The sequence below is a fragment of the Mus caroli genome, chromosome 14 (genome assembly GCF_900094665.2).
Source record: "Mus caroli chromosome 14, CAROLI_EIJ_v1.1, whole genome shotgun sequence".
Taxonomy (NCBI): domain Eukaryota; kingdom Metazoa; phylum Chordata; class Mammalia; order Rodentia; family Muridae; genus Mus; species Mus caroli.
In genome coordinates, this window is record NC_034583.1 from 68,709,747 (window position 1) to 68,732,791 (window position 23,045).

Below are 23,045 nucleotides of genomic sequence, written 5' to 3' on the forward strand. Positions count from 1 at the left end.
CTCAGGTCCCGCGCAATTGGATTGGAGCAGAAGCTGTGTTCCACTCACCAGCAGTCCCAAAATCCTGCGGCGGGAGTCGTGGGTAGCTGGCGGGTGTCAGGCAACCCTGTGCTCCCGCTACCCTGGCGCTGATCCGGCCGGGTGAGGCCTGTGGTCCTACTCAGGCCGGTTTCTGCTTCCCTAACTCCATCATACCTTTCTAAAAGAACACTGTTTTGTGGACAGACATCAATCCCAGCAGGGTCAACAGACAGAAAAACAGACAAGAGAAAATGAAAGCTTATGTTGCTTAACTACTAAATTATAGGCATGTTTCTTCAGAGAAAATCCTGCTTCTAAAACCATGAAGTTTAGATTTTCATATTAGACAATTTTAAAAAGAAATATTTTTATAATATTCTAATCTATTATCTTTAAATTATTATTGGTATTATAATCAGGCACAAAATTATAACTCAGTATCTCTCTCCTCTAATATTAAATAATAACTCCAAGGGTGTCTGAGGCGAGATAAGATATACACCACTGAATTGTTTAGGATATAGAGATAAGAAGTGCAGTCCCTTCTCTGAAAATGCTGTGGTCCCATGGAAATGTCCAGATCCATTAACACAACATTATTACAAGTAACAACCATGTGATCAACTGTGGAGTGAAGATGGTGCTGTCTACTGGAAACACCCTGGAACATGCAAATTTTTATTTTGTGTTATTCTATTCAACAAGCACACACAAGCAACAACAGGAATCACATTCATTTCTCTCTGAGATTAGGATAATTAGCAGTGTCATGCTACCAAAGGAAAGCTAACACCACTCAAGCTGAAAAGGTCTTCATTAGTCTTTCGGTCAGTAACAGGAACAATCCTACAGAAAAGCAGGTGAGTGAGGCAAAGAAATACACTTCATAGAGACTATTAAGAATGATCTGAGTTATAGAGCTAGAGCAGGATGACTTCAAATAAAAAGACAAATAGAAAATTAAAAGCCTGGAAGAAGATAAATGATTCAGGACTCTATCCCCAAATTCGGAGTAATCAGACATTTGTTGAACAAATTAGTATTCATTTAAACATTTTAAATAACAAAGGGGCAGTAGTTCAAAATAACAGACAGAGTCATTGTAGTGGTTTGAATAGGAATGGCTCCCCATTTTAATGCTTGGCCCATGGGGAGTGCACTTGTGGGAGGAAGTGTGTCACTGTGGGGGCGGGCTTTGAGGTTTGAAGTGTCACTCCACTGCAGCTGCCTGCAGATCCAGATGCAGAACCCTCAGCTCCTCCAGCATCATGTCTGCCCATACCACTATGTGTCCCACCTTGATGATAATAAACTAAACCTCTGAACTGTAAGCCAGCTCCAATGAAATGTTTTCCTTTGTAAGAGTTGCCATGGTTATGGTGTCTCTTTATTGCAGAAGAAACCCTAAGATAATCATAAAGATCCATTGTCTCCCAGAGTGCCTTAGAAATGAGAAAGAAAATATTTTTACTAAGAAAAAACATTGACTTTGAAAATAAGAAATGAGTAGTAAGCTACAAAGTTTAAACAAAGGGTGATGTCTAAAACATGAAAGACTGCATTTACAGGTGGAAAACCCATCACAGTAGCCCTAACTCTCAGGAAAGCAACGCCAAACACACCAGGGAAGAATGAGCTCCTCCTGGAAACCAAGGGAAACCACTCGGTTCAGAGGCCGCTTATTTTGTAAGAATTGAGGTAAAGGGCAAAAAGAGACCATCACTATACGCTACTAAATTCCAGCCTAAAAGCCCAGAGCCTGTGACTTCCACTTTTGACCAAGAAAACAAACAGATACACTGCCATGAAGAAATAAGAACAATGGCTGCCACCTTGTCTGGACTCAGTGGGAGAGGGTGAACCTAATCCCACAGTGACTCAGTACGAGGGTGGGTTGGTACCCAGGGGTGGCCTCCCCATTTTTAGAGAAGGGGAAAGGGAAAGGGGCTGGGGGGAGGATAGGGTGGAGAGGGGGAAGCTGTCATCAGGATGTAAAGTGAATAAGTAAATGAAAACAACAACAAGGAACAACGACTTCCCTCTTGTAGGGCTGAGGGGATGGCTGGTGGTTACAAACCCAAGGCTCTCGCAGAAGACTCACAGCAGGCAGTGCACATCTGCCCATCTATCCAGCCTTGGGGATCCAACTGGATCATGCACTGCTTAGGTAACCTGCTCTCATATGTGGACCAATCCACATATATACACATAATTAAAAATAAAATAGATTTTAAGCCGGGCGTGGTGGCGCACGCCTTTAATCCCAGCACTCGGGAGGCAGAGGCAGGCGGATTTCCGAGTTCGAGGCCAGCCTGGTCTACAAAGTGAGTTCCAGGACAGCCAGGGCTACACAGAGAAACCCTGTCTCGAAAAACCAAAAAAAAAAAAAAATAAAAAAAAATAAAATAAAATAGATTTTAAAGCATTTTCCTTATATAAAGTTCAGATGAATTGAAGATGGCCATTGCTAACCACCAGCCTGAATATGAAATGTAGAAGAAAAAGTCAAGAACAAAAACAAATGAGATAAACCAGCTAGATACTTCTAATAAGAATCCTATAAAGACTTAATAGAGGGAAGAAATAAAAACAAAACAAAACACAAGTATGACAGAATAAAACAGTCTGTTCAAATAAATATCAATTTATTAAGAATTCTCATGAAATGTTAAGATGCTAATGATTAAAACAAATAAACTAAAATCACCAGACAGTGAAACAAAACTACACAACAGGTTGTCCAGGTGTAAAGATCAGGTGACCAGCAGAAACTCTGGCTCTGAATATGCAGGGACCAGGGGGCAGGCAGTGAGGTTGGGACCTGGGGACTCTACTTCTGCTACACTGGTAGTTCTAGATCTCAAGCAGCAATGAGTCACAGTTAATCGTGAGGGCCCACACAACCTTGCCAGTGGAAAAACAATGAACACACCCACCACCCTTGCTCCCAGATGACACTCACTCCAGTCAGCCTTCCAACACAGGAAGTTTTAAACACGTGAATAAGAGAAGTGGGACTTAAGAACAGGACAGTAACTGTCAAGTGACGTAGTGTGCACAACGATAAGCAGGAAACCCACTAGGCCTGGGACCATCCCCCCTGTGCATGTGAGAGTGACATACAATTACCCTCCCTACCTTTTAGTAACCCACTTGGTTCCAAAGTTAACACTTATCAAGTCCTGTAATGTTGCGCTTATGAAGTGTGGCATCTGGACTCCTTAGTGGGAAGAGAAGCTATGTGGATCCTTGTTTCAGTTAATAGGTAATGAATTATTCTTAAAGATGATGATGGTAAGCTATTCCAAACAGTTTCCCTACAAACTGTAACCACAAGCTGGATTTATTAAAGCATCTTTCTGAGGGAAAGGGCAGCAGTGGCAAACACGCTCACGCCTCTCTCGGTAGGGAAAGCCTCCAGCATGGGCACGTCAGCTGACCTGGCCTGCTGCCGGCCTCTCTTGAGCACTGCAATAGTCAAGACATTCTCAAGGCCTTTTCCTTCTTCTGCTGAAGTAAATAATACATTATTCTCCATAAAGTTTACAGGGTTTCTATTTGTGGTGCACATATATTCACAGAAGATCACCAGAACAGAAGCAAGATCGTTTCTAATTCTTTTCCAGTTATAAGTGACACACATGGAACGACAAAGCCAACAAATACTCACGTGAACCCTGTTACAGTTTCCATTTCTGTCACTGTGTCACACCCTTATTACCTAACACTATCCTCTCAACTACCTTCAGAGTGAGCTCTGGCTCACTCCGGTCTACACTCTGAAGATTTGGCAGGACAAGATGAAATACACTCTACATAAGCTCTACTAGGGCAGAGGTCTTGTCTGTTTTATTTGGCTATTATTCTCACCTTCTGGCACAGGGACTGGCAAGTAGTGGGCCCTCACTAAATGTTTAGTGAGTAAAGTCATTAGAACAGAAAGAGATGGCAGGTATAGTGGCACATGCCTACAATCTCAATACTTGGTGTTCCAGGCTGGCAGATCAAGAGCTCAAAGTCAACACTGACTACATAGTGAGATGCTATCTCAAAAAACAAAACCCCAAATAGAGCCAGGCCTGGTGGCGCACGCCTTTAATCCCAGCACTTGGGAGGCAGAGGCAGGCGGATTTCTGAGTTCAAGGCCAGCCTGGTCTACAGAGTGAGTTCCAGGACAGCCAGGGCTACACAGAGAAACCCTGTCTCGGAAAAAACAACAACAAAAAAAAAAACACCAAAGAGGCTAGGAGTGGTGGCACCTGTCTACAGCCAGCCACTCTGGGAGATGGGAAAAGGAGGAGAAAAGACCTCAGGCCAGCCTAGGCTACATGAGAGCCTCCTTCAAAAAGTCTATCCAACACTAGCTAGAGTATAATAGTCATCAAAACCAGAATTCCAAGTTCCTATGTAAAAATCATATGACTATAAACTAGACAGTCTCATAAATGATGTGAGGGAATCAAATGTCTCCTTCCCAACTGCCAGGTGGGAAGCCTCAGACAGGCTCAGAGCTGCTCAGAGCTGCTGTGCAGTACAACAGGCGAACATCACAGGGCCTTGTTGAACTTACTGGAGAGGAAACCTTCCTTGCTGTTGCCGTGATTACTTGTTCTAGAGGTTTCCAGATCTGAAATGCATAGCGACCTAAACAGTAAGGAGAACAAATACAAATAGATTTTTCATAATCAATGTCAGTCATTACTTTTAAGGTGCTTATCATACGTAATTTACTGATAGTTTAATCTTATAGATGCTATTTCAAATAAGTATTCAAATTGTATTAAAAAGACCTATTATTTTTCCAACCTGTAATTTACTAAACAGACAGACCTTGACTTTAATATTATCATAGCTAACACACATACCAAGTTCTAGCTAATAAGAGAACTAGTTTTCAGTGTTTATATGTTTATTATTTTATACTTATACACTGTTACAGAATACAATAATATCTTAATATTCCTTCCACAATAAACTGAACAGAACAAGTCACTGTTTGTAACAGATACTTATGATACTACATAATTAATTACATTGCCATTTATGATGGTGATCACATTGAAGTACACAGCAAGCAAACACTTGGACAGACACAGGGTATGGGAAAGTACTTAACAGAGTGACCTGGAGGTAAGAAAGCAACCACTTCCAAAGGAACTGGGAAGCTCTGAAGCCAGTTCCTAAGTAACTGATTACCTGTTTGTCTCACTCTGGATGTTACTTTCTCTAAAATCTTATTTTAATTTTCCTTTTTTGGTTTTTAAATGTTTAATTCTCATTTAAAATCGCCATATTCCAGTGATTTCTCATCCATAAAGCTTAGCATCACTCTTAGCTCCAAGGTACCCGAAAGGAGATTGGAAATTATCTCCAAGGTGATCAAAAGATTATAATTACTATTATGTTATATTTCAGATTATAATTACTACTGAAAATCGAAGTTAAAATGGCTCAGTTTATTTAACTATGAATTTACATTTTTACATGTACATACTGGAGTAAATGTTTGTAATTTGATTACTAGAAAGTGATCCAGTCAAATTACTAAGAAGTAAACTTGGATTAGGAAATGTAAAACCAAATAGAAAACATGTGCTTATATTATACTTAGAGAAATAGTAAGAAACTCTGCAAGAGGAAATGTTAGTTGTTAAATCAAAATTGCTAAACTGGTCTTTGTCAGAGGTTTCCTAACAATCAACCAAAGGTGCAAAATTTAATATGAGTTCCTGTTCTAAAAATTTATCTGAGGTTTTGGAAGAAGGCCTAAACTCTGACTTCAATTTTCCTTTGTTAAGTGTCCTAATAATCCCTTGTGTTGACAAGTGAGGCTCTACAGCAATACAGCTCCTAAGTCATTCTGAGAGCTTTGCCCAAGAATACCATCAGAAGGCACACTTTCTACTTATGCCCTACCCACTGGTCTTGCTAGAAAACCATGTAAGATACCAACCAGACAGAAGCTCATTTGCAAATTAAAAATTCCAGTGGGAAAATTAAACTACCTGGATCTTTCAGGACACTTTACTGTTTTACTCCATATATAAAATATGACTTTCAAATCCCCTCAAAGTTCTTGAAAACCACACAGGCACAGCAACTAAACGCCTGCCTTAGTGAAAAGGAAGGATAAAGGTTTCAGGAAGTGATATTTGAAGGTTCATTTAAACATACACTAGAAGATCTAGTTGCAACAATGGAAGAATACCTTTTCCTAGGTTTTTACTCAGTCTTATTTAGCTCTGGACAAGTTCTGCTACTCTAATTTGTAACTGAATTTTTCTGTGTAAAATGTACACACAAGATCTTGTCATTGTCTGAAAGAAGAGCAAATAAGATATATCCTTTTTCTAAATTAATATGAAAAGCTCACAGTTGAATTTATAATTATGCCTACCCTAAAATAGTACTAAAATTGATTAATGTTTATGACAACTTTCAGGATTCCTTTAAAAACATTATCTTTTTCTCATCAAAGCTCAGAAATAGTTAACTATAGTAGAAAATCGATGCATATCCTTGCTGGCAAAAAGATCTAAAGGGCATTGTTAATTTTAAGTTCTGATTGTTTTTAATGAGAACTGTGTAAAATTAAATACTGTATAAAACCAAATAAAACTCTGTCATTTTGTATTGGATCTTAACTGTATTAACATTGAATGTAATGTAGCTTTACCCAAAGAAAAAATACAATTAACATTATCAAATCCATAGAATTTAGAAACAAAAATTTAAATAACATGATGTAATGGTTAATTTTAATTGTCACCTTGACACAGTCTAAAAATCACCTGAGAAGAGTGTTTCAATAAAGGGACATCTTAGCTCAGGTTGGCCTATGGACATATGTCTTCATTATGTTCACTCGTGTGGAAGACTGCCCACTATGGGTGGTACCATTCCCTAGACAAAGAATCCTGACCTGAGAAAGGGTGGAGAAAGACTGCTGAGGACAAGCATGCATGCAATAATTCTCTTTCTGTTTTGATAAGATGTGACTAGCTGATTTAAGTTTCTGGCACCTTGATTTCCATGCTATAATAACTGTATCTGGAATTGTGAGCTAAAAAACCCTCTTTTCCTCCCAAGCTGTTTATCAAGGTATTTTAACAAAGCAACAGCAAACAAAAGTAACACAAGAAAATTTTATCAGATTAACATTTAGTGAAGGAATAGCTATGTAATTTAGAGTTGTAAGGTAATAATTGAGTAAATGCTGGGTGTAGTGGCGCACGCCTTTAATCCCAGCATTTGGGAGGCAGAGGCAGGCGAATTTCTGAGTTCGAGGCCAGCCTGGTCTACAGAGTGAGTTCCAGGACAGCCGGACTACAGAGAAACCCTGTCTCGAAAACAAACAAACAAACAAACAAACAAAACAAAAAAGAAAAATTGAGTAAGAATCCTTAACATTTAAAAACCCTTTTCGAATAAGATAATTGTAGTGGTGAACTAAATTCACCTAAGTTTACAAACAAACAAAAAGCTATATAGAAAATAAAGAAATAAAAAAGAACAAACTATATCAACAGTTTCAAGATGACTAAGTAGTCAAGGAACAGCTATATTCTTCAGAAGAAATACCTTGAACTGTTCAAGTCCATATAAACGTGAGAGTGTATTAAAGATTTTAGGGCCTGAGAGATGGCTAGAGGGTAAAAGTACTTGTTCAAGGCTGACAACCCAAGTTCCATCCTGGAACCTCTGTAGTAAAAGAGAACTAACTCCCTAAAGTTGTCAAAAGCCGTCTATGTGCTCCTGCCCAGTTTGTGTATGTGTATATACCATACATACACATAAACACATCATCAGTTAACAGCAAAAAGTAAAACATAATTTAAAAAAATTTTTTAAATTTACTTTATTATTTATTTAGGTATATTTTTGGGCAGGTATTTGCAAAAAAAAAAAAAAAAAAAAAAAAAAAAAAAAAAAAAAAGAGTTGGCTCCTCTGGAGTGAGTGAGAGCAGTGTGAACTGCCTGCTGTAGGGGCTAGGAACTGACCTCTGGCTTTCTGGGAGAGCACGCAGCAAGTGCTCCATGGTGCTGAGCCATCTCTCCAGCAGGCTTCCTTTCACTATGATGTTAGTGGAGGGGGATCATATGTATGCCACAGTAGGTATGCAGAGGCCAGAGGATAACCGAGGATGCTGGGCCTCACTTTTGAACTGGTTTGATCCTTCAAGCTGGCTGGTCCAGGAGTTCTAAGGATCCTGTCTCAGCCTTCCACAGTACACTGGGATTACATGAGATACTATGTGACTTTAGCATGTATTCTGGGTGTCTGACTTGGATCTTCAGGCTTGTGTATAAGTGCTTTAGCCACTGAGGCATCTCATCAGTCCATACTAAAGATTTCTTAAGTTGTACACTATAAATAAAACTGGAAAAGAACGTGCGAGAATGTCAACCATTATGCAGTTAGCTTTCTTAGCTCACTGACTGATAATTCTTTACTATAATGCTTATGTATATTTTGCTTGACTGATTACTGCTAGGTTACCTGTAAACGGTGGGGAATGAATTATGTCTGAAAACCAAAACAACGTACCTGCAAATGCAACAGCTGCAACACCCAGTCCTACAGCTAGCAACCTTCTCCCCTGTGGAGGAAAACATATTATCATTTATAGTCGTGCACATGATGCTGTGAGAGTAAATCACCTCAGTAACAATGATAAGTACATTCAATAAACTGTCTTCAAGTGCTGCTCTGACGAGGGCAACTTAAAAGTCTATACTGTCTATGGGACTCTATAGACTGCTTGCTTCATAGTCTGTCTGTCTGTGTCTCTCTCCCCCCCCCACACGCTTACGCCCCCCCACTCACCCCACGTATGCCCCCATCACCTCACCCCCCCGCACGGTTTTTCAAAACAGGGTTTCTCTGTTCAGCCTTGACTCTCCTGGAACTGGAACTCACTTTTTTAGACCAGGCTGGCCTTGAACTCACAGAGGTTTGCCTGGTTCTGCTTCCTGAGTGCCACCACCTCAAAGTTACTAGCTAATTTTTAAGCTTTTCTTTTTTTCCCCTTTTCCTTCTCCCTCTTGCTCCTGCCTGGCTCACTCCAGGCCCTGCTCACTCTGGCCCCTCTGGCCTATAGGTTTTTTATTTGGTTCTTATTACAGATGGTTATGAGCCACCATGTGGTTGCTGGAATTTGAACTCATGACCTCCAGAAGAGCAGTCAGTGCTCTTAACCTCTGAGCTATCTCACCAGCCCTATTAGCTAATTTTTAGTAACCTAAAATATTTCCAGATTTTCACTTAATTTCTGAGCTCATTCTACCAAACGGTTTCATATTATGGGCTCTTAAAATCTTTTCTGTAGAATATCCTCAATAATGGGTTTAATGTTTGTATTCCATAAAGATAAAATCACGTTTTCCTCTGTAATACTTTATACTTACAATGCTCAACTGCATTTGCTGTATTTAGAATGTTAATAAAACCTTACATAGTTAGAAAAGAAATAAAAATTCAAAAATTAGTGAAAATAACAAATGATTTTTAAGCTAATTTTCTATTCTTCTAGGACAGGTAAGGTTATTGTAGAGCAAGAGCCTTTAATTCAGAATGTCATAAAGTTAATGAGCTAATCCTGATGAAAAAGATCTACTTAAAATTGGTTTTATGTCCCTGTCATTCTAAGCTTTTTTCCTTAAACATCCTAGGAAAATACATCAACCATAAAAGAGAAGGTTGTGGCAGAGACAATGGTTGAGCCCAGTATCCTTGGATCTCCTTGTCTTCTAGAATGAAGAATTTCCCTTTAGTCAGACATTCATTCCAAACCTCCCTTAGAGTTCCGGTTTTGTTTTTTAAACCAAAAGCTATGATTACCTGCACAGAACTTACACAAAAGCAAGCCAGCAAGTTCTATGAGGAAAGATACATCTACGTCTTAAGCAATCAAAGCTTAATCATGATTTGACTTCAAAATGATAATCATCAGATCAGAAAGGGCATCTGCAGATGAGGAAAAGCACTGAACTACTCAGAGACAAGAGAAACTTCAAAGTTCCTTCTAGGTTACCTAGCCTCATTTTTACTAAACAGAAGTAAATTAAGTATAGGAAATGCTCTAGAGGGGTATGGTGTTTTAGTTAGGGTTTTCATTGCTGAAGAGACACCATGGCCAAGACAACTCTTATAAAGGACAACATTTAATTGGGGCTGGCTTACAGATTCAGAGGCTCAGAGTATTAGCATCATGGCAAGAAGCATGGCAGCATCTTGGCAGGCATGGCACTGAAGGAACTGAGAGTTCTACATTTTGTTCCAAAGGCCAATAGAAGCCTGTCCCTTGGACAGGAGGAGGGCCTCAAAGCCCACCCCCACAGGGCACATTTCCTCCAACAAGGCCACACTTACTCCAGCAAGGCCACACCTCCTGAAAGTGCCACCCCCTGGGCCAAGCATATTCAAATCACCACATATGGTTTTGCTATTTTTTAGAGCTTTCCTTGGTGCTATGTGTCATGGTGTTATAAACTTTCTACATCTTCTTTAATAACTGTGTTTTAATCAAACTACTTTTTTCTTTGGAAAATCTATTACCCTTGTAGTTTTTATATCTTCATCTCATTAGAAACACCCATTTATGCCAACACTGACCCTTCCTGTTCTTAATAACGCTATAGCACCAATCTTCTATAGGCTGGCAGAAGTCTTTACAACAAGCAGCATATATCCAATATACAGATGGAATTCCTCCAACTGTATATTTAATATATACAGTTGGAGGAATTCCGCAACAAAAGACAATCAAGTAAGATCAGGCAGGATATTAGGCCAGGGGCTTTCATCTTTTTAAAAAATTTTTAGAGTCAAGGACTTAGACAATGTGCCTACACGAAAAGGTTTTGGGTTCAGACCTCAGCAATGTTTGTAGGGGACAGGACTAAAATCTAAATGGCTCATAAACATGATAAAATATTCAAGAATACACAGAGAATTCCAGCAACAATGAAAATATTCTTGCCAGAATGTAAAGCTCTATATACTACTTGTAGAACTTATTGATGCATTCCAAACTGCTAGCAAATCTGCACACACTCTACGGTTATTATTAGGATAAAGTGTATGAATATCTATAAAGGTCTTAGCACAATGGGTTGGCACATGTTAAATAGTAAATGTCAACTGCTTTAATAAAATCAGTAAAATAACCATCCAATATCAACTGTGTGTGGTGTGGCACAAGTCTTAGCAGAGTCCTTTGTCCCTTGTATTTATCTAAGTACAGGAAGATTCAAAGAACTGATTTCTGAGGAAGACTCCAGAAAATTAATTGATCTTCCCTAGGTTAAATACACAATCGTTTATAAAGCTTTAAAACTGAGGTGAGACAATTAGCAAGCTGGGAGTCAGGGATCAGAAACAAGAGAACTCCCTCACTACAACATCTCTTTCTGTTTTGCACTTAATGAGATCAACTGGCTGCTCTGTTCAATCACAAATGAGGAGCATTTTAAATCATTGCCAGCTACAACATGAACACACCTTCCACCAGGAACATCTGACTGTTACACTGAGTCTGATAATGGCCTCCAAGATCCTCTGCACAGTGTATGTGACTACCTTACTACTAGCAAGAGAATGAGCTAAGTCCTAGTCAACCACACATGCACAAATAATTTAAATTTTTGAATATAATCAAGCCCACCCATAAACAGGAAAGAGGTAACATGTTCTACCACCTGCTCAATGAGGTCCTGTCTGGCAAGGCCACCTGCTACTGCTGGCCAGAGTCTTACACTCTTGCTTCCAAATACACACCTCAAGTTCTTTTCTAAATAAAGCTTACTTTCTGGCCTTGCCTTGGAATGTCCATTTATAAATCCTTTTACCATGAAATCAATACTATGGACAAAAAGGACTTGGATCTCCTTGGTTCCTCTCCTATATAACAGCGTTACTCTAGTTTCAAACTCTTTGTATGATAATTTTTGCAACATTTTGCTAATGCAAGAATTAAAAAATATGAGAAATAGCTGCTGACAGAAAGCTTCTATTGTAAAAAGGGATTCCTATGTGATTACAGATGACCTTGCTCCGCCTTATCAGCTGAAATAATCAGCTGAGTGAAAGAAACAGACATGAATGTTTGTTGAGCAAACAATTTCAGGAGGACAGAGTGAAGGAGACACACATAAGCCCCCAGAGCTGCAAGTTTCCCATTCTCAAGGCCCTCTTTCTACCAACTTTTCCTCTTGGCAGACCCCTCAATTTCCTTAGGGAGAGAGGTTGCCCCTTGCTGTGTGTGGTAATAAACAGTTCCATCTAATGAGGTCAGGCTCTGTTCTCTTTATCGATTGTCTTCAGAAATCTAACAGTTGCTTCTACAATTACAAAGAGATTTTATTTCAATACTAAAGGTATTTTATTAGGAAATATTAACCCCCTAGGCAATCACTTTATTCTAATAATAATGTAACTACATTGTATTTAAAAGTAACAAACAATTTAATTCAATTAGGCGCCAAGAACTCTAATTATTTCCCTATTTGCTTCCCTAGGCCCATTCTCTACCAGCCTTTGTCTAGTTGTGTATTTTTCCCTCATTTCTCTTATCTCTAAAACTCTACCACTCAGTACTCATGTCCTCTGGCCTCTGGCTGACAACAGGATGAAGGTGAAACAGCATATGACTCCCCAGTTTCTTTTCTGCCTTGATCTCCCTGGGCTGAGGGTCTGCTGAATGAGTGTTTCTTCAAGGCTGAACTCTCAGATTTCTGCTCACAGTTTAGAGCCTTGCCTCCTCGATTAAGGAACATTCCCCAGCTCTTGCTTCTCTCGGTGATTTGTTGTCTCTTTTTGATTAACTTCTGACCTGGTCTGCAGATCAGTCAACAGGGTCTGCAAGGGAGAGAGTGGGGATGGCAGGGCAAAAGACTCGAAGGAAGAATGGAGACAAGACAGTCTGTCTGATCTAGCCTCAAGTCTCCTTTGTTGAAGGTAACTAAGTACCATCCAATATAAGGACAAGCTGGGGAGTGCAGCTGGAGACAGTTAACCACAAATCCAGAATGTGGAGGAGAAAAACAAGATGTTATCAGAGTGTGTTCAGCTGTGGTGGGTTTCTTGCAAAAACATCATGCTAGGAAAACAAGTCTCTCATCAGGGTGGAAAAGTAAGAACCTGTAAGTAAATGCCCAAGATGGCTGCAGAGATGATAGCTGCTTTCTGCTGAGTCAACTCCCAACAAACTTCCCCTGCCCACACCCCAGCAAATACTTCTTTCATCAAAATATCTTCAACAAAATCATCCATATATTACAACTAGAACTTTCACTAATGTGCCTCTTATTACCCGCCACTTTATTACATACATACATACATACATACATGTAGGGTCTCTATCAAATGTGTCCTATTAAGGACCCTGCACATAGTAGGCCTCCAATATTATCATCTCCATGAGTCTCCAAAGATCTTTATTGATATTCTTGTTACAATATTCACAATACTCTATTTGTATTAAACTCAATATATTTATTTCTTCAAGTTGTACATGGAGACTTCTTTTGTCTCCTGCAGCTTTCTAGGTCTCAAGAGCTGTTATAAAGGGAAAAGTGAAAAAGCCTTTATGCCTTTTAAATACACTAACAAATAAACACAATTAGATAAATCATGGGATTAAGTAAGTTCCATTAAGTAAGACCAAAACTGTGCAATGGTATCTAATTTACACACTAAAGGACAAAGGATGGTAAGACTACTCAAAACCTCATTTTATTTACTGTAATTAAAATGCCCTATTGGAAAAGTATCTGAATTATCTCTTTTAAGTATATTAATTTCTACAGTTTATGTATAGCATAAACAACTGATAGCACGTTCACAGTAGGTGGATGATTTTGTTGAAGATAATTTGATGAAGCAAGTATTTACTGAGGGAGACATGGAAACTGAAGTCAATCTGAAAAATGTATATACTCTACACAACTAGCTTTCTACCTTAAAAGTTACAATAAGTCCTTTTAATCAAGTTAAATATGAAAATGTTAAGTAAAATATTAGACATAAACAGAATTAAATGAAAGCTTAGTTGATATAGGATATTATGTCTTTTTCATTCACTAAAATGTTCCTGCCATTGGGAGCTGAGTATAGTTGTCCCGGGCCTGTGATCCTAGCATTTGGGAGGCAAAGCAGTAGCTAGAGTTGGAGGCCGACCTGGCCTACAGAGGGAATTTGACGCCAGCTTATACTACATAACAAATTTCCACCTTGATTTTTGTTTTAAGTCCATCAGTCCTTTTATTTATTTTTTAAATTATCTGTATATGTGCAAAAAGGCTTGTGCTTATGAGTACAGGTACCCAGGGGATCCAGAAGAGAGTAAATCTCCTGGAGCTAGAGTTGCAGGCAGTTAAGAAATACTCAACATGGTGGCAAGGAAATGAACTCGGGTCTCAGCAGGAAGAGCACGTACTCATCACCATCTATATAGCACCTGGTCTTTCTTTTGAAGCACAAATACAGAGTTATAAATTACCAATAATTCTTTCTAATCCTCTGCATCTGGGAATGACTCATATGGAGAGGAAGCCACATTTCTAATTCCACATAGAGAAAACAGGAAATATAAGAGAGTCAATCTTTAGTCTGACAAATAGTTCACACAGAACAGATTAATTTGACCGTAATTTGTGTATGTCTATATATATGTGTGCATTCACATGTGGATGTGGATATGTGTGTGTATGTAAGTAGAAGCCAGAGTTGCATCCTTGTAACAATCACTTTTTTTTCTTTTTTTGAGACATGGTCTCTTACTGGCTTAGGACACACGGAGTACTATTTGTGAATCCCAGAGATCTGCCTGCATCTATCTCTCCAGTGTTGGGATTTCCAAGTGTGCACTGTTATACTTGGCTTTTCTTAATGTGGGTTCTAGAATAAAACTCAGGCCTTCATGCTTAGCCAGTAAAACACAATGACAGGAAGAGTCTAATGGAGCCAGGAGTGATGGAATGTGCCTTCAATTCCAGCACTGGGAGAAGAAGAGAGAGGTGGGAGGATCTCTATGAGTTTGAGGCCAACCTAGTCTACATAGCAAGTTCCAGGCCAGCCCAAGATTTATTCCAGGAAGGATATATATTGAATCCTCAAGTCAAACAAACAAACAACAACAACAACAAAAAAAAATCAAAAACTACACACACACACACACACACACAGGCTGAAAGGCTCTATTTTGGCTTTCTGTTTATATTTTTGTTGTTGTTTGAGCCATGGTCTCCCGTGAACACTTGACTCCAAAACCTCCTGACTCCATGTCCAGAATGCTGGGACTACAATCCAGTGCCACCATGATTGACTGTTTTTTCTTGTGGTGCTGAGGATCAAGCCTGGGCTTACACATGCTAGGTAAACAATTATCTCACTCAGTTACATGCCTAGTCCTGTTCCAGGTAAGCAAACCCTACTTTGATCCAGTCAAAAGAATGAAGGTATGCTTTAATCTTTACTTTGAATATTTTTGTGTGTGTTTGGATGCCAATGTGCAATGGAGGTGCATGCATGTGTGTGTGCATGCAGAGGCTAGAGTCTGTCTTCTTCAGTTCCTTCATCTTAGTTTTCGAGCTAGGTCCTTCAGTGAACTCCAAGTTCACTGATTTGACTAGACCAGCTGGCCTGAGAGCTGCTGGGCGTCTGCCTAGGTCAGTTTTGCTGGCGTGTCCTGATACTGGTGTTTTGTGTGGGAATTTAGGATCTGAACTCAGGTCCTCATGTTTGCACAGCAGTACTTTCTCAACTCAACCATCCCCAACATCTTGTACAACTTTTTTTTTTTTAAATTGGATATTTTCTTTATTTACATTTCAAATGTTATCCCCTTTCCTGTCCCCCCACGCTGACACTCCTATCCCCTCCCCCTTCCTGCTTTTATGAGGGTGCTCCCCCACCCACTCCCACTCCCGCCTCACCTCCCTAGAATTGCCCTGGGGAATCAAGCCTTCACAGACCAAGGGCCTCTTCTCCCACTGATGCCTGACAAGTCCATCCTCTGCTACACATGCAGCTGGAACCATAAGTCCCTCCATGTGTACTCTTTGGTTGGTGGTTTAGTACCTGGGAGCTCTGGGGGTACTGGTTGGTTCATACTGTTGTTCCTCCTATGAGGCTGCAAACCCCTTCAGCTCCTTCAGTCCTTTCTCTAACTCCTCCATTGGGAACCCTTTTACTACTTTTTAAACAATAAGATTTTAAAACTAAACTGCCAGTGACAGGATGAGAAAAATTAGATAGGAAAGCAATACTACCCACTTCTCACAGACCCCCTCTCACAGAGGCTCACAAAATACCCCCTATCAACACTTCACATGAGTATTAATTAAACTTCAAAATGAATCTTAGAGGGTGATCAAGCTATATTTAAGTCATACCAAGCAAGTTTTAGTTGTGAAACATTTTCTTTGAAGATTTAGATATGTATGATTCAAAACCCCAGGGGTCTATCAGGTCTAGTACTACCTGTCCTGTGGAAACAATAAACAACCAAACTGTAGTCATGGTGGTACATGCCTTTAACTCCAGTACTTAGAAGGCAAAACCAGGCAGATCTCTGTGAGTTCAAGGCCAGCCTGGCCTACAAAGTGAGTTTTGGACTGGTCAGGGCTGCAAATTAAGATCTAGTTTCAAAAAAGTAAGGAGAGAGAGATAGAGAGAGAACCAATGGAACAAAACTGAAAATGAATACATAGAAAGCAATAGTTTACAGTGCTATCTATGCACCACAGAGGAAAAGAAAGCAGGTAAATCTATGAGAGATGAGTACAGAGTAGACACAGAAAGCTTCACTGAGAATGTGACTTCTGAAAATAAAAGCTGTAGAAAGTGAAGAAGCCGTGATTACATCTAAGAAAGATCACCAGCCTAAGGGAACAGCCTGAAGGAGGCAGGAGCTGGTGTGAGGAATCAACAGGCCAGCAGGCGCAGAATGGAGAGAAAAGGACAAGTGTCACACACGGTCCAACCTGTTGACATTACAACATGATAGTGTTACCAAAGTTCACATTCAAGTATCATGCAATCAAGTTACAAACAAAACAAAACAAACAAAACAAAACTCTTACATTTTAAGTAAGTTATAATTGTGTGTTGGGCCAAACTGTGTGAAGGCCACAGGTTGGACACCTCCTTGTAGGGCCTGTCAGGGAACCTCAGGACTTCAGCAGTCCTGCTGTTTCCAGCAGAGAGTTAGCACTATCACAGAACTCTAAGGTCTCTAGTTGTCATGTTGAAAAAGTAAGCAAACAAAAAACAACCATATATACGAAAACAGAGGTGCAGAAGTGAATTATAATATTAAAATAATCTAGGAAAAATAATGGGTGATTAGTGATGAAAATGGTAAGCTGTATTTTGAAGGTAAAAAGATTTTTCTGATACTGTATGTGGTATACAAGTAAAAAATCTACAATGTCAAAGTTACTGTCTTGAGCAACTGCAAAAATGAAATTGCTTTCTGTGGAGGGGTCAGACTAAAGGCGTTGGAGTGGAAGTAGGAGATCTAAGGAACTCTCTTTGGACTTATTTTAAAGCACATGCTATGATGAAGAAGATAAATTGTATAGGAATTCATTAGCACTGGGTTGAGAGGGAAGGAAAGAAGAATGAGCAGGATTAAGCAAAATCATTCTTTCTTTGTTTCCTGGCAGGGTCTCAATTCTCAAGGGTTAATCGCAAGCAAATCACTTTTGCTGAACTCAGTGTTTTATATTGTCTTATTATTTGGTTCAATTTCCACAAAGAAAGCTCTCTGAATTTAAACAACATCAAGTAAAAGGGGAAATAAGAAGAGGGAATAACAAAGGCTTCTGATGACTCAGCAGGATTTGGGGGGGAGACATTAGAGCAGTGCTTCCAAGTGAGAGTAGTGTGCTGAGCCAGCCTCTAGGAAGCAGGCAGAGTGTGTGCAGGCGTGGGTACCACCACTACCATCCCAAAGATGAAAAGATTCACACACACAAAAACGCCAGCCCATAAAATGACAGGGTTTAAGAGAAATTTGACAATTGTCTTCCCTGACATTTTCAAGCCGCATGAATTTCTCATCTCTACCGGCCAGTCCATGTTCACCTGCTCAGCCCTCAGCAATGCGTCTCCACAGCGCATGCAGTGATGTCTCAGAATAATCCCATGAAAAAGCAGAGGCGCAGCTAGCACAGTTCTACTTACTCTGCTTTTAAGACACTTAATTTCCCCTAAACCAAAGGCAAGCATTAAATTCTATAGCAATACTAATGAATAAATGGGGTGTGGGGGAGGCATGACGACAGTGTAACAAAAATCAAAAGTCATACACAGGAAACAATTCTTAGGCTCACCTCAGGTCCACTTGTCACTATAATAAATGAAATTTCCCCAAACTCAAAGTTCTGCTACATAATGATTTCTCTACATAATGATAATCTTTTAAATATTACTTTGGCTTTATTCAAAATAATGTTACGAGTCTTGCCTGCACTTTCTCCTAGTAACATAATACAAAGCTCTTAGCGCACATTAAACTATAACGTGAACAAACCTTCGTACAAACCAGTCATGGTAGCCACTGAGAGAGCAGACTGTGACAAATTTCCAACTAAGTTACAAATTTGCTTCAGGTCCTTTCTTAACCCAAATACACAGTGAGGGTGAATTTGATGTGTTGACTTGGCTAGATTAAAATACTGGGGTAGTCTTGGAGATGCTATGGGGTAGTCTGTAGCTGTGGTTAACACTTAGTATCAGTTAAACACTATAGATAATCTATGGTCTCAACCACATCACAGTCACACTGAGCAGGACAAGGACAGCAAGGGGACCTGGAGGACAGAGAAGAGCCTCTCCCACTCTAAAGCTGGTTTACATCACTCTTTACATAAACCTAAAGGATTCTGACCAGCGGATCAAACAGCCCTAAAAACTGCACAGAGCTCCTGGGGACCACACTCCTCTTTGTTTTTCTGAGAGACACTATAGGCCAGCTCACTCGGAATGCTAAAGAGCCAGTCTTTGGTTTACATTGTATGTTTTGACCTCCTTCCTTGTATGACATCTGTAAAATAATAATTCCTCAGATTTTGTTTTATTTTGGATTCATATTCTTTTACATTTCTGACAGCACTTGCTTCCATCTGTATACATAGGCCTGTGCCTAGTACTGAGCTAACAGAAGAAAGCTCCTTTTCTACCTTCACCACTAGTCTGATTACAGGGTGGGCAACCAAGCCTGGTCGCTTGGGACTCTCTGGAGCCAAGGACTTTGCCTATCTCTGGTATTAGTAGAAGAATCAAATAAGCATCCAACAATAAAAAATCCAATGCCACTCCCCATTTCTTCTGTATTCATACAGCTCTGCTTTCTAATTCTTCTTGTCCTTTGACTCTCCATTATGATCGTAGACCACACTGCAAAATCGGTCTCACCCACACCACCATGAGGCTCTAGAGCGCTAGAAGCAGGCTCTGTTCGCTTTTTCATTCTCAGTATAAGTTAAATAAGAGTAATTACCTAAATGGATACACAAATGGTTAAGCAATGATGTTTTGCCTCTGAGTCAGACTCCTTCTGAGAAAAGTAGAAATAAAAACGAAGAATAGTGGGGTCAAGGTTGGGACAAAGGGCTCTAGCAACAGAAAGCACAGGGGGAGGACAAAGATTATGTTGGTAAACATCAATTCTGACTTGGGTTTTATTCTCAAATTTGCTATTATCTTAGATCATTATAATCTGAAGAAAGGGGCCTTTTTCACCCAGCCAATTCCTTTGTCATTTAATTATTAGTTTGACATTATTATTATTATTATCATCCAATGACTTCCTTAACTCATAGATTTAAATCATTTATGGTCCAAGTACCAATCTGTTTTGCTACTGTTGTGGTGCGGTTTGAATATGAAGCATTCTCAATACTGGTCCCTTTGGTTGAGCAAACTATGGAATGAGGCCGAGCTGAAGGAAAAGGTCACAGGGAGTGAGTGCGTCCTTGGAAGTATGCTATCCTTGCCCACTTCTTGTCTTGATCTCTGTGTCCCTGTTGTCCAACAAGTGAACATCTCTCCACCACATGTTCTTGCCACCAACTTGCTCTGCCAATGAGCCAGGACCAAGTGCCCACGGATGAGCCCTGAGAACTCTTGAACCAACATGGATTCTTCCTCCCTGTGTTGTTTTATCATGAGCCCATCACAGCAATGCAGCAGTCACTCATGCAGCCAGGCATGGTGACCCGCTGTAGCTTTTAATCCAATCACTCTCAAGGCAAAGCCAGCTAGATCTCTGAGGCTGAGACCAACCTGGTCTACATATGAGTCTCAGGCCAGCCAAGGCTACACAGTGAAATCCTGCTACAAACAAACAAACAAACAAACAAACAAACAAACACACAAAACCAGCTTACTAGTGCACCTACATTCAACTCAGCCTTCTCCCTGCCATCTCCCCACAACAGCCCATCTCCATAATACTCGACTACAAATCCCTCACATCAGTAAGTTTATTTGTTATCTTTTGGGGAAGTTTTTTATTTCTATTTATTTTGAGAAGTACAAGTATATGCAGAATTTTTGGGCCCAGAAAAGTCACATGTCTTACAAACTGCTGCTCTGTCTATACTAAAACTAGAGCCTGCCACTGGCCTCTGGTGTCCCTAACACATTACAATTCTCTATGCTGTTATCTTCCTCCCCTCACCCACAGTACAAACCCCACATGAGACAGAATCACCGTTTGGTACATTTAGAAGTGGCATTACTAGTCCTTCCTTGACATGTTCTTTCAGCTGGCACCATGTGGCAATGTGTCATCGTGCTAGTTCAGAACCTCTTAATAATGAAAGCCATACCGCCCCCCCGAAGTCCCGGAGATTAAAGGCGTGTGCCCCCACACCAGGCAAAGGAAATACATTTTAACCAACAGCTCACAGTCTGAAAAGGCAGGAAAGCAGTCCAGTGAATATCTCTTGATGCAGAAGAATTAAAACTACAACTCCATACCTGGAGGGTAACTCCGTAAGACTTGAAGCACACTGACTATCTTATCTACGGCATTTCTTAGGTAGGTTTTCTTGAAGCACACTATCTTACCTACGGCATTTCTTAGGTAGGTTTTCTTATCTCTTACTTGGCAATTTATCTCCTTTCCAGAAAAGACTCCTCTTCCCTTCCCAGATCCTACTTTACTGTAAGACAGAAACTGCCTAGATGGACCGTATTCACAGCTTATAATTTCCATAATATATTATTCATCCCTTCCTCGTTTCAAATCAATCTGCTTTGAAGCTTAAGAATTTATAAACATATCTAGGTTTATCTGAAGGCCCTGAAAATTATCATAAAAGCCAAGGCTACAATCATTTCTTGGAACTGAAATCTCTCCATTCCCTTTATCTAAATGATGGAATGGTAATGTTCTATAGCAAAAAGGACTGGCTTCCTTCCCCAGTCCTGCCATTTACAATCAGTGTAACCTTGAAAGACTTAATTAACCTCTTTAAGTCTCAACTTTCTTATGTATAAAATAAGGAAAAATCACATGAAACACTACATAGACTTATATGAAGAGAAAATAGCACCACAATTCCTGATGCATAGCAGAGAGTTATTAAATGTTAGCTTCTTCCTTAACTATTTACACATACTGAATAAGAAAAGAAATGCTAGGCCTTAGTGATTAAGAATGCTTACTGCAGCCGGGCGTGGTGGCGCACGCCTTTAATCCCAGCACTCGGGAGGCAGAGGCAGGAGGATTTCTGAGTTCGAGGCCAGCCTGGTCTACAAAGTGAGTTCCAGGACAGCCAGGGCTACACAGAAACCCTGTCTCGAAAAAACAAAACAAAACAAAACAAAAAAAAGAATGCTTACTGCTGCTGGGCGATAGCAGCACACGCCTTTAATCCGAGTACTTGGGAGGCAGAGGCAGGAGGATTTCTGAGTTCGAGGCCAGCCTGGTCTACAAAGTGAGTTCCAGGACAGCCAAGACTACACAGAGAAACCCTGTCTCAAAAAAACAAACAAAAAAAGAATGCTTACTGCCTTTCCAGAGGATCCAAGCTCACTTCCCAGCACCCAAGTTTGGAGGCTTTAACTCCAGCTCCAGGGGATTTGATACCCTCTTCTGACCTCCACATGCACCCATACACAACAGAGCCACACATAGACAGAAGTGAAAATTTATATGTTATAAAATAACTGAATTGAGAAAATTGTGCAAAACTGTTTTTAGGTCAAACAAAATCAGAGGGGGAAAACACATATAGTAGCTAAAAGTACCTTAAGCAACATCTATAAAAATCTCTTAGTCAAAAATACCACACTAAGAAAATATAAACAATAACTTTACAGTTAGAAATAGGAAGGATAGTTTCTATTGAAACTTAGAAATGAGAATAATTCTAAGTCACATGGTATTCTAACTGCAAACTTCGAGAGCTTCCCAGACTCCTCTAACTGTAGGCAAGGCTACGGAGTTCACCGGTTAACTCGCTTCCCTCTTCTTTCCCAAAGTTTGGCTCATCGACTCACTTTTCTATGACTTGGTAGATTTCCCAAAGTAGAAACAATGGGTCTGAATCAAAGAAAGTGTCTACCCTGACACCTGGCTCTGCTCCTCACTAACTTGTCCTTGAAAATCCAAAGACTCTACAGCCTGCTCTGTGGTGGCTTGGCCCCAGGGGAAGCTGTCAAAGGGCATCAGTCAGGATCACTAGGAGCAAGTCTCCTAAGGACAGAATTCACACTTGATTTGACTTTGTACTTACTAAAGCATTTAGGCACCTTACACACCAAGTGAAGACTCCATAAACACGCGCTGAGAATGAAAAGATGACAACATTAACACACCTCTCCTGAAGGGATGGCTCTAAGCATTAACTACTTATGACCTAAAACATTCAGTCCCTGCTTATGAAACAGGCTTGCTGTCCTCTGGCCTTGGAGGGGAAAAGCTTGGTTTATCACAGCCTGCACACACAAACCCAGTTTCTATCATTTATATATTTGGGGTTTGCCAAACAATCTATCACACAAA

At 40.0% G+C, this 23,045-nt stretch overlaps 1 protein-coding gene across 2 annotated transcripts in view; it reads right to left on the reverse strand.

The window, feature by feature from the left end:
- The window catches only part of Dnajc15 (DnaJ heat shock protein family (Hsp40) member C15), a 53,903-nt gene that overhangs the window by 25,773 nt on the left and 5,085 nt on the right, over window positions 1-23,045 (reverse strand). The window contains exons 3-5 of one of the 2 annotated variants that reach the window (XM_021181989.2): window positions 22,777-22,826; window positions 8,570-8,621; window positions 4,592-4,665 (exon numbers count right to left, since the gene is read on the reverse strand). In XM_021181989.2, the coding sequence (XP_021037648.1) occupies window positions 4,592-4,665; window positions 8,570-8,621; window positions 22,777-22,826 (176 nt within the window). The remainder of the gene's footprint in view (window positions 1-4,591; window positions 4,666-8,569; window positions 8,622-22,776; window positions 22,827-23,045) is intronic. The other variant, XM_021181988.2, reaches the window with a different exon arrangement.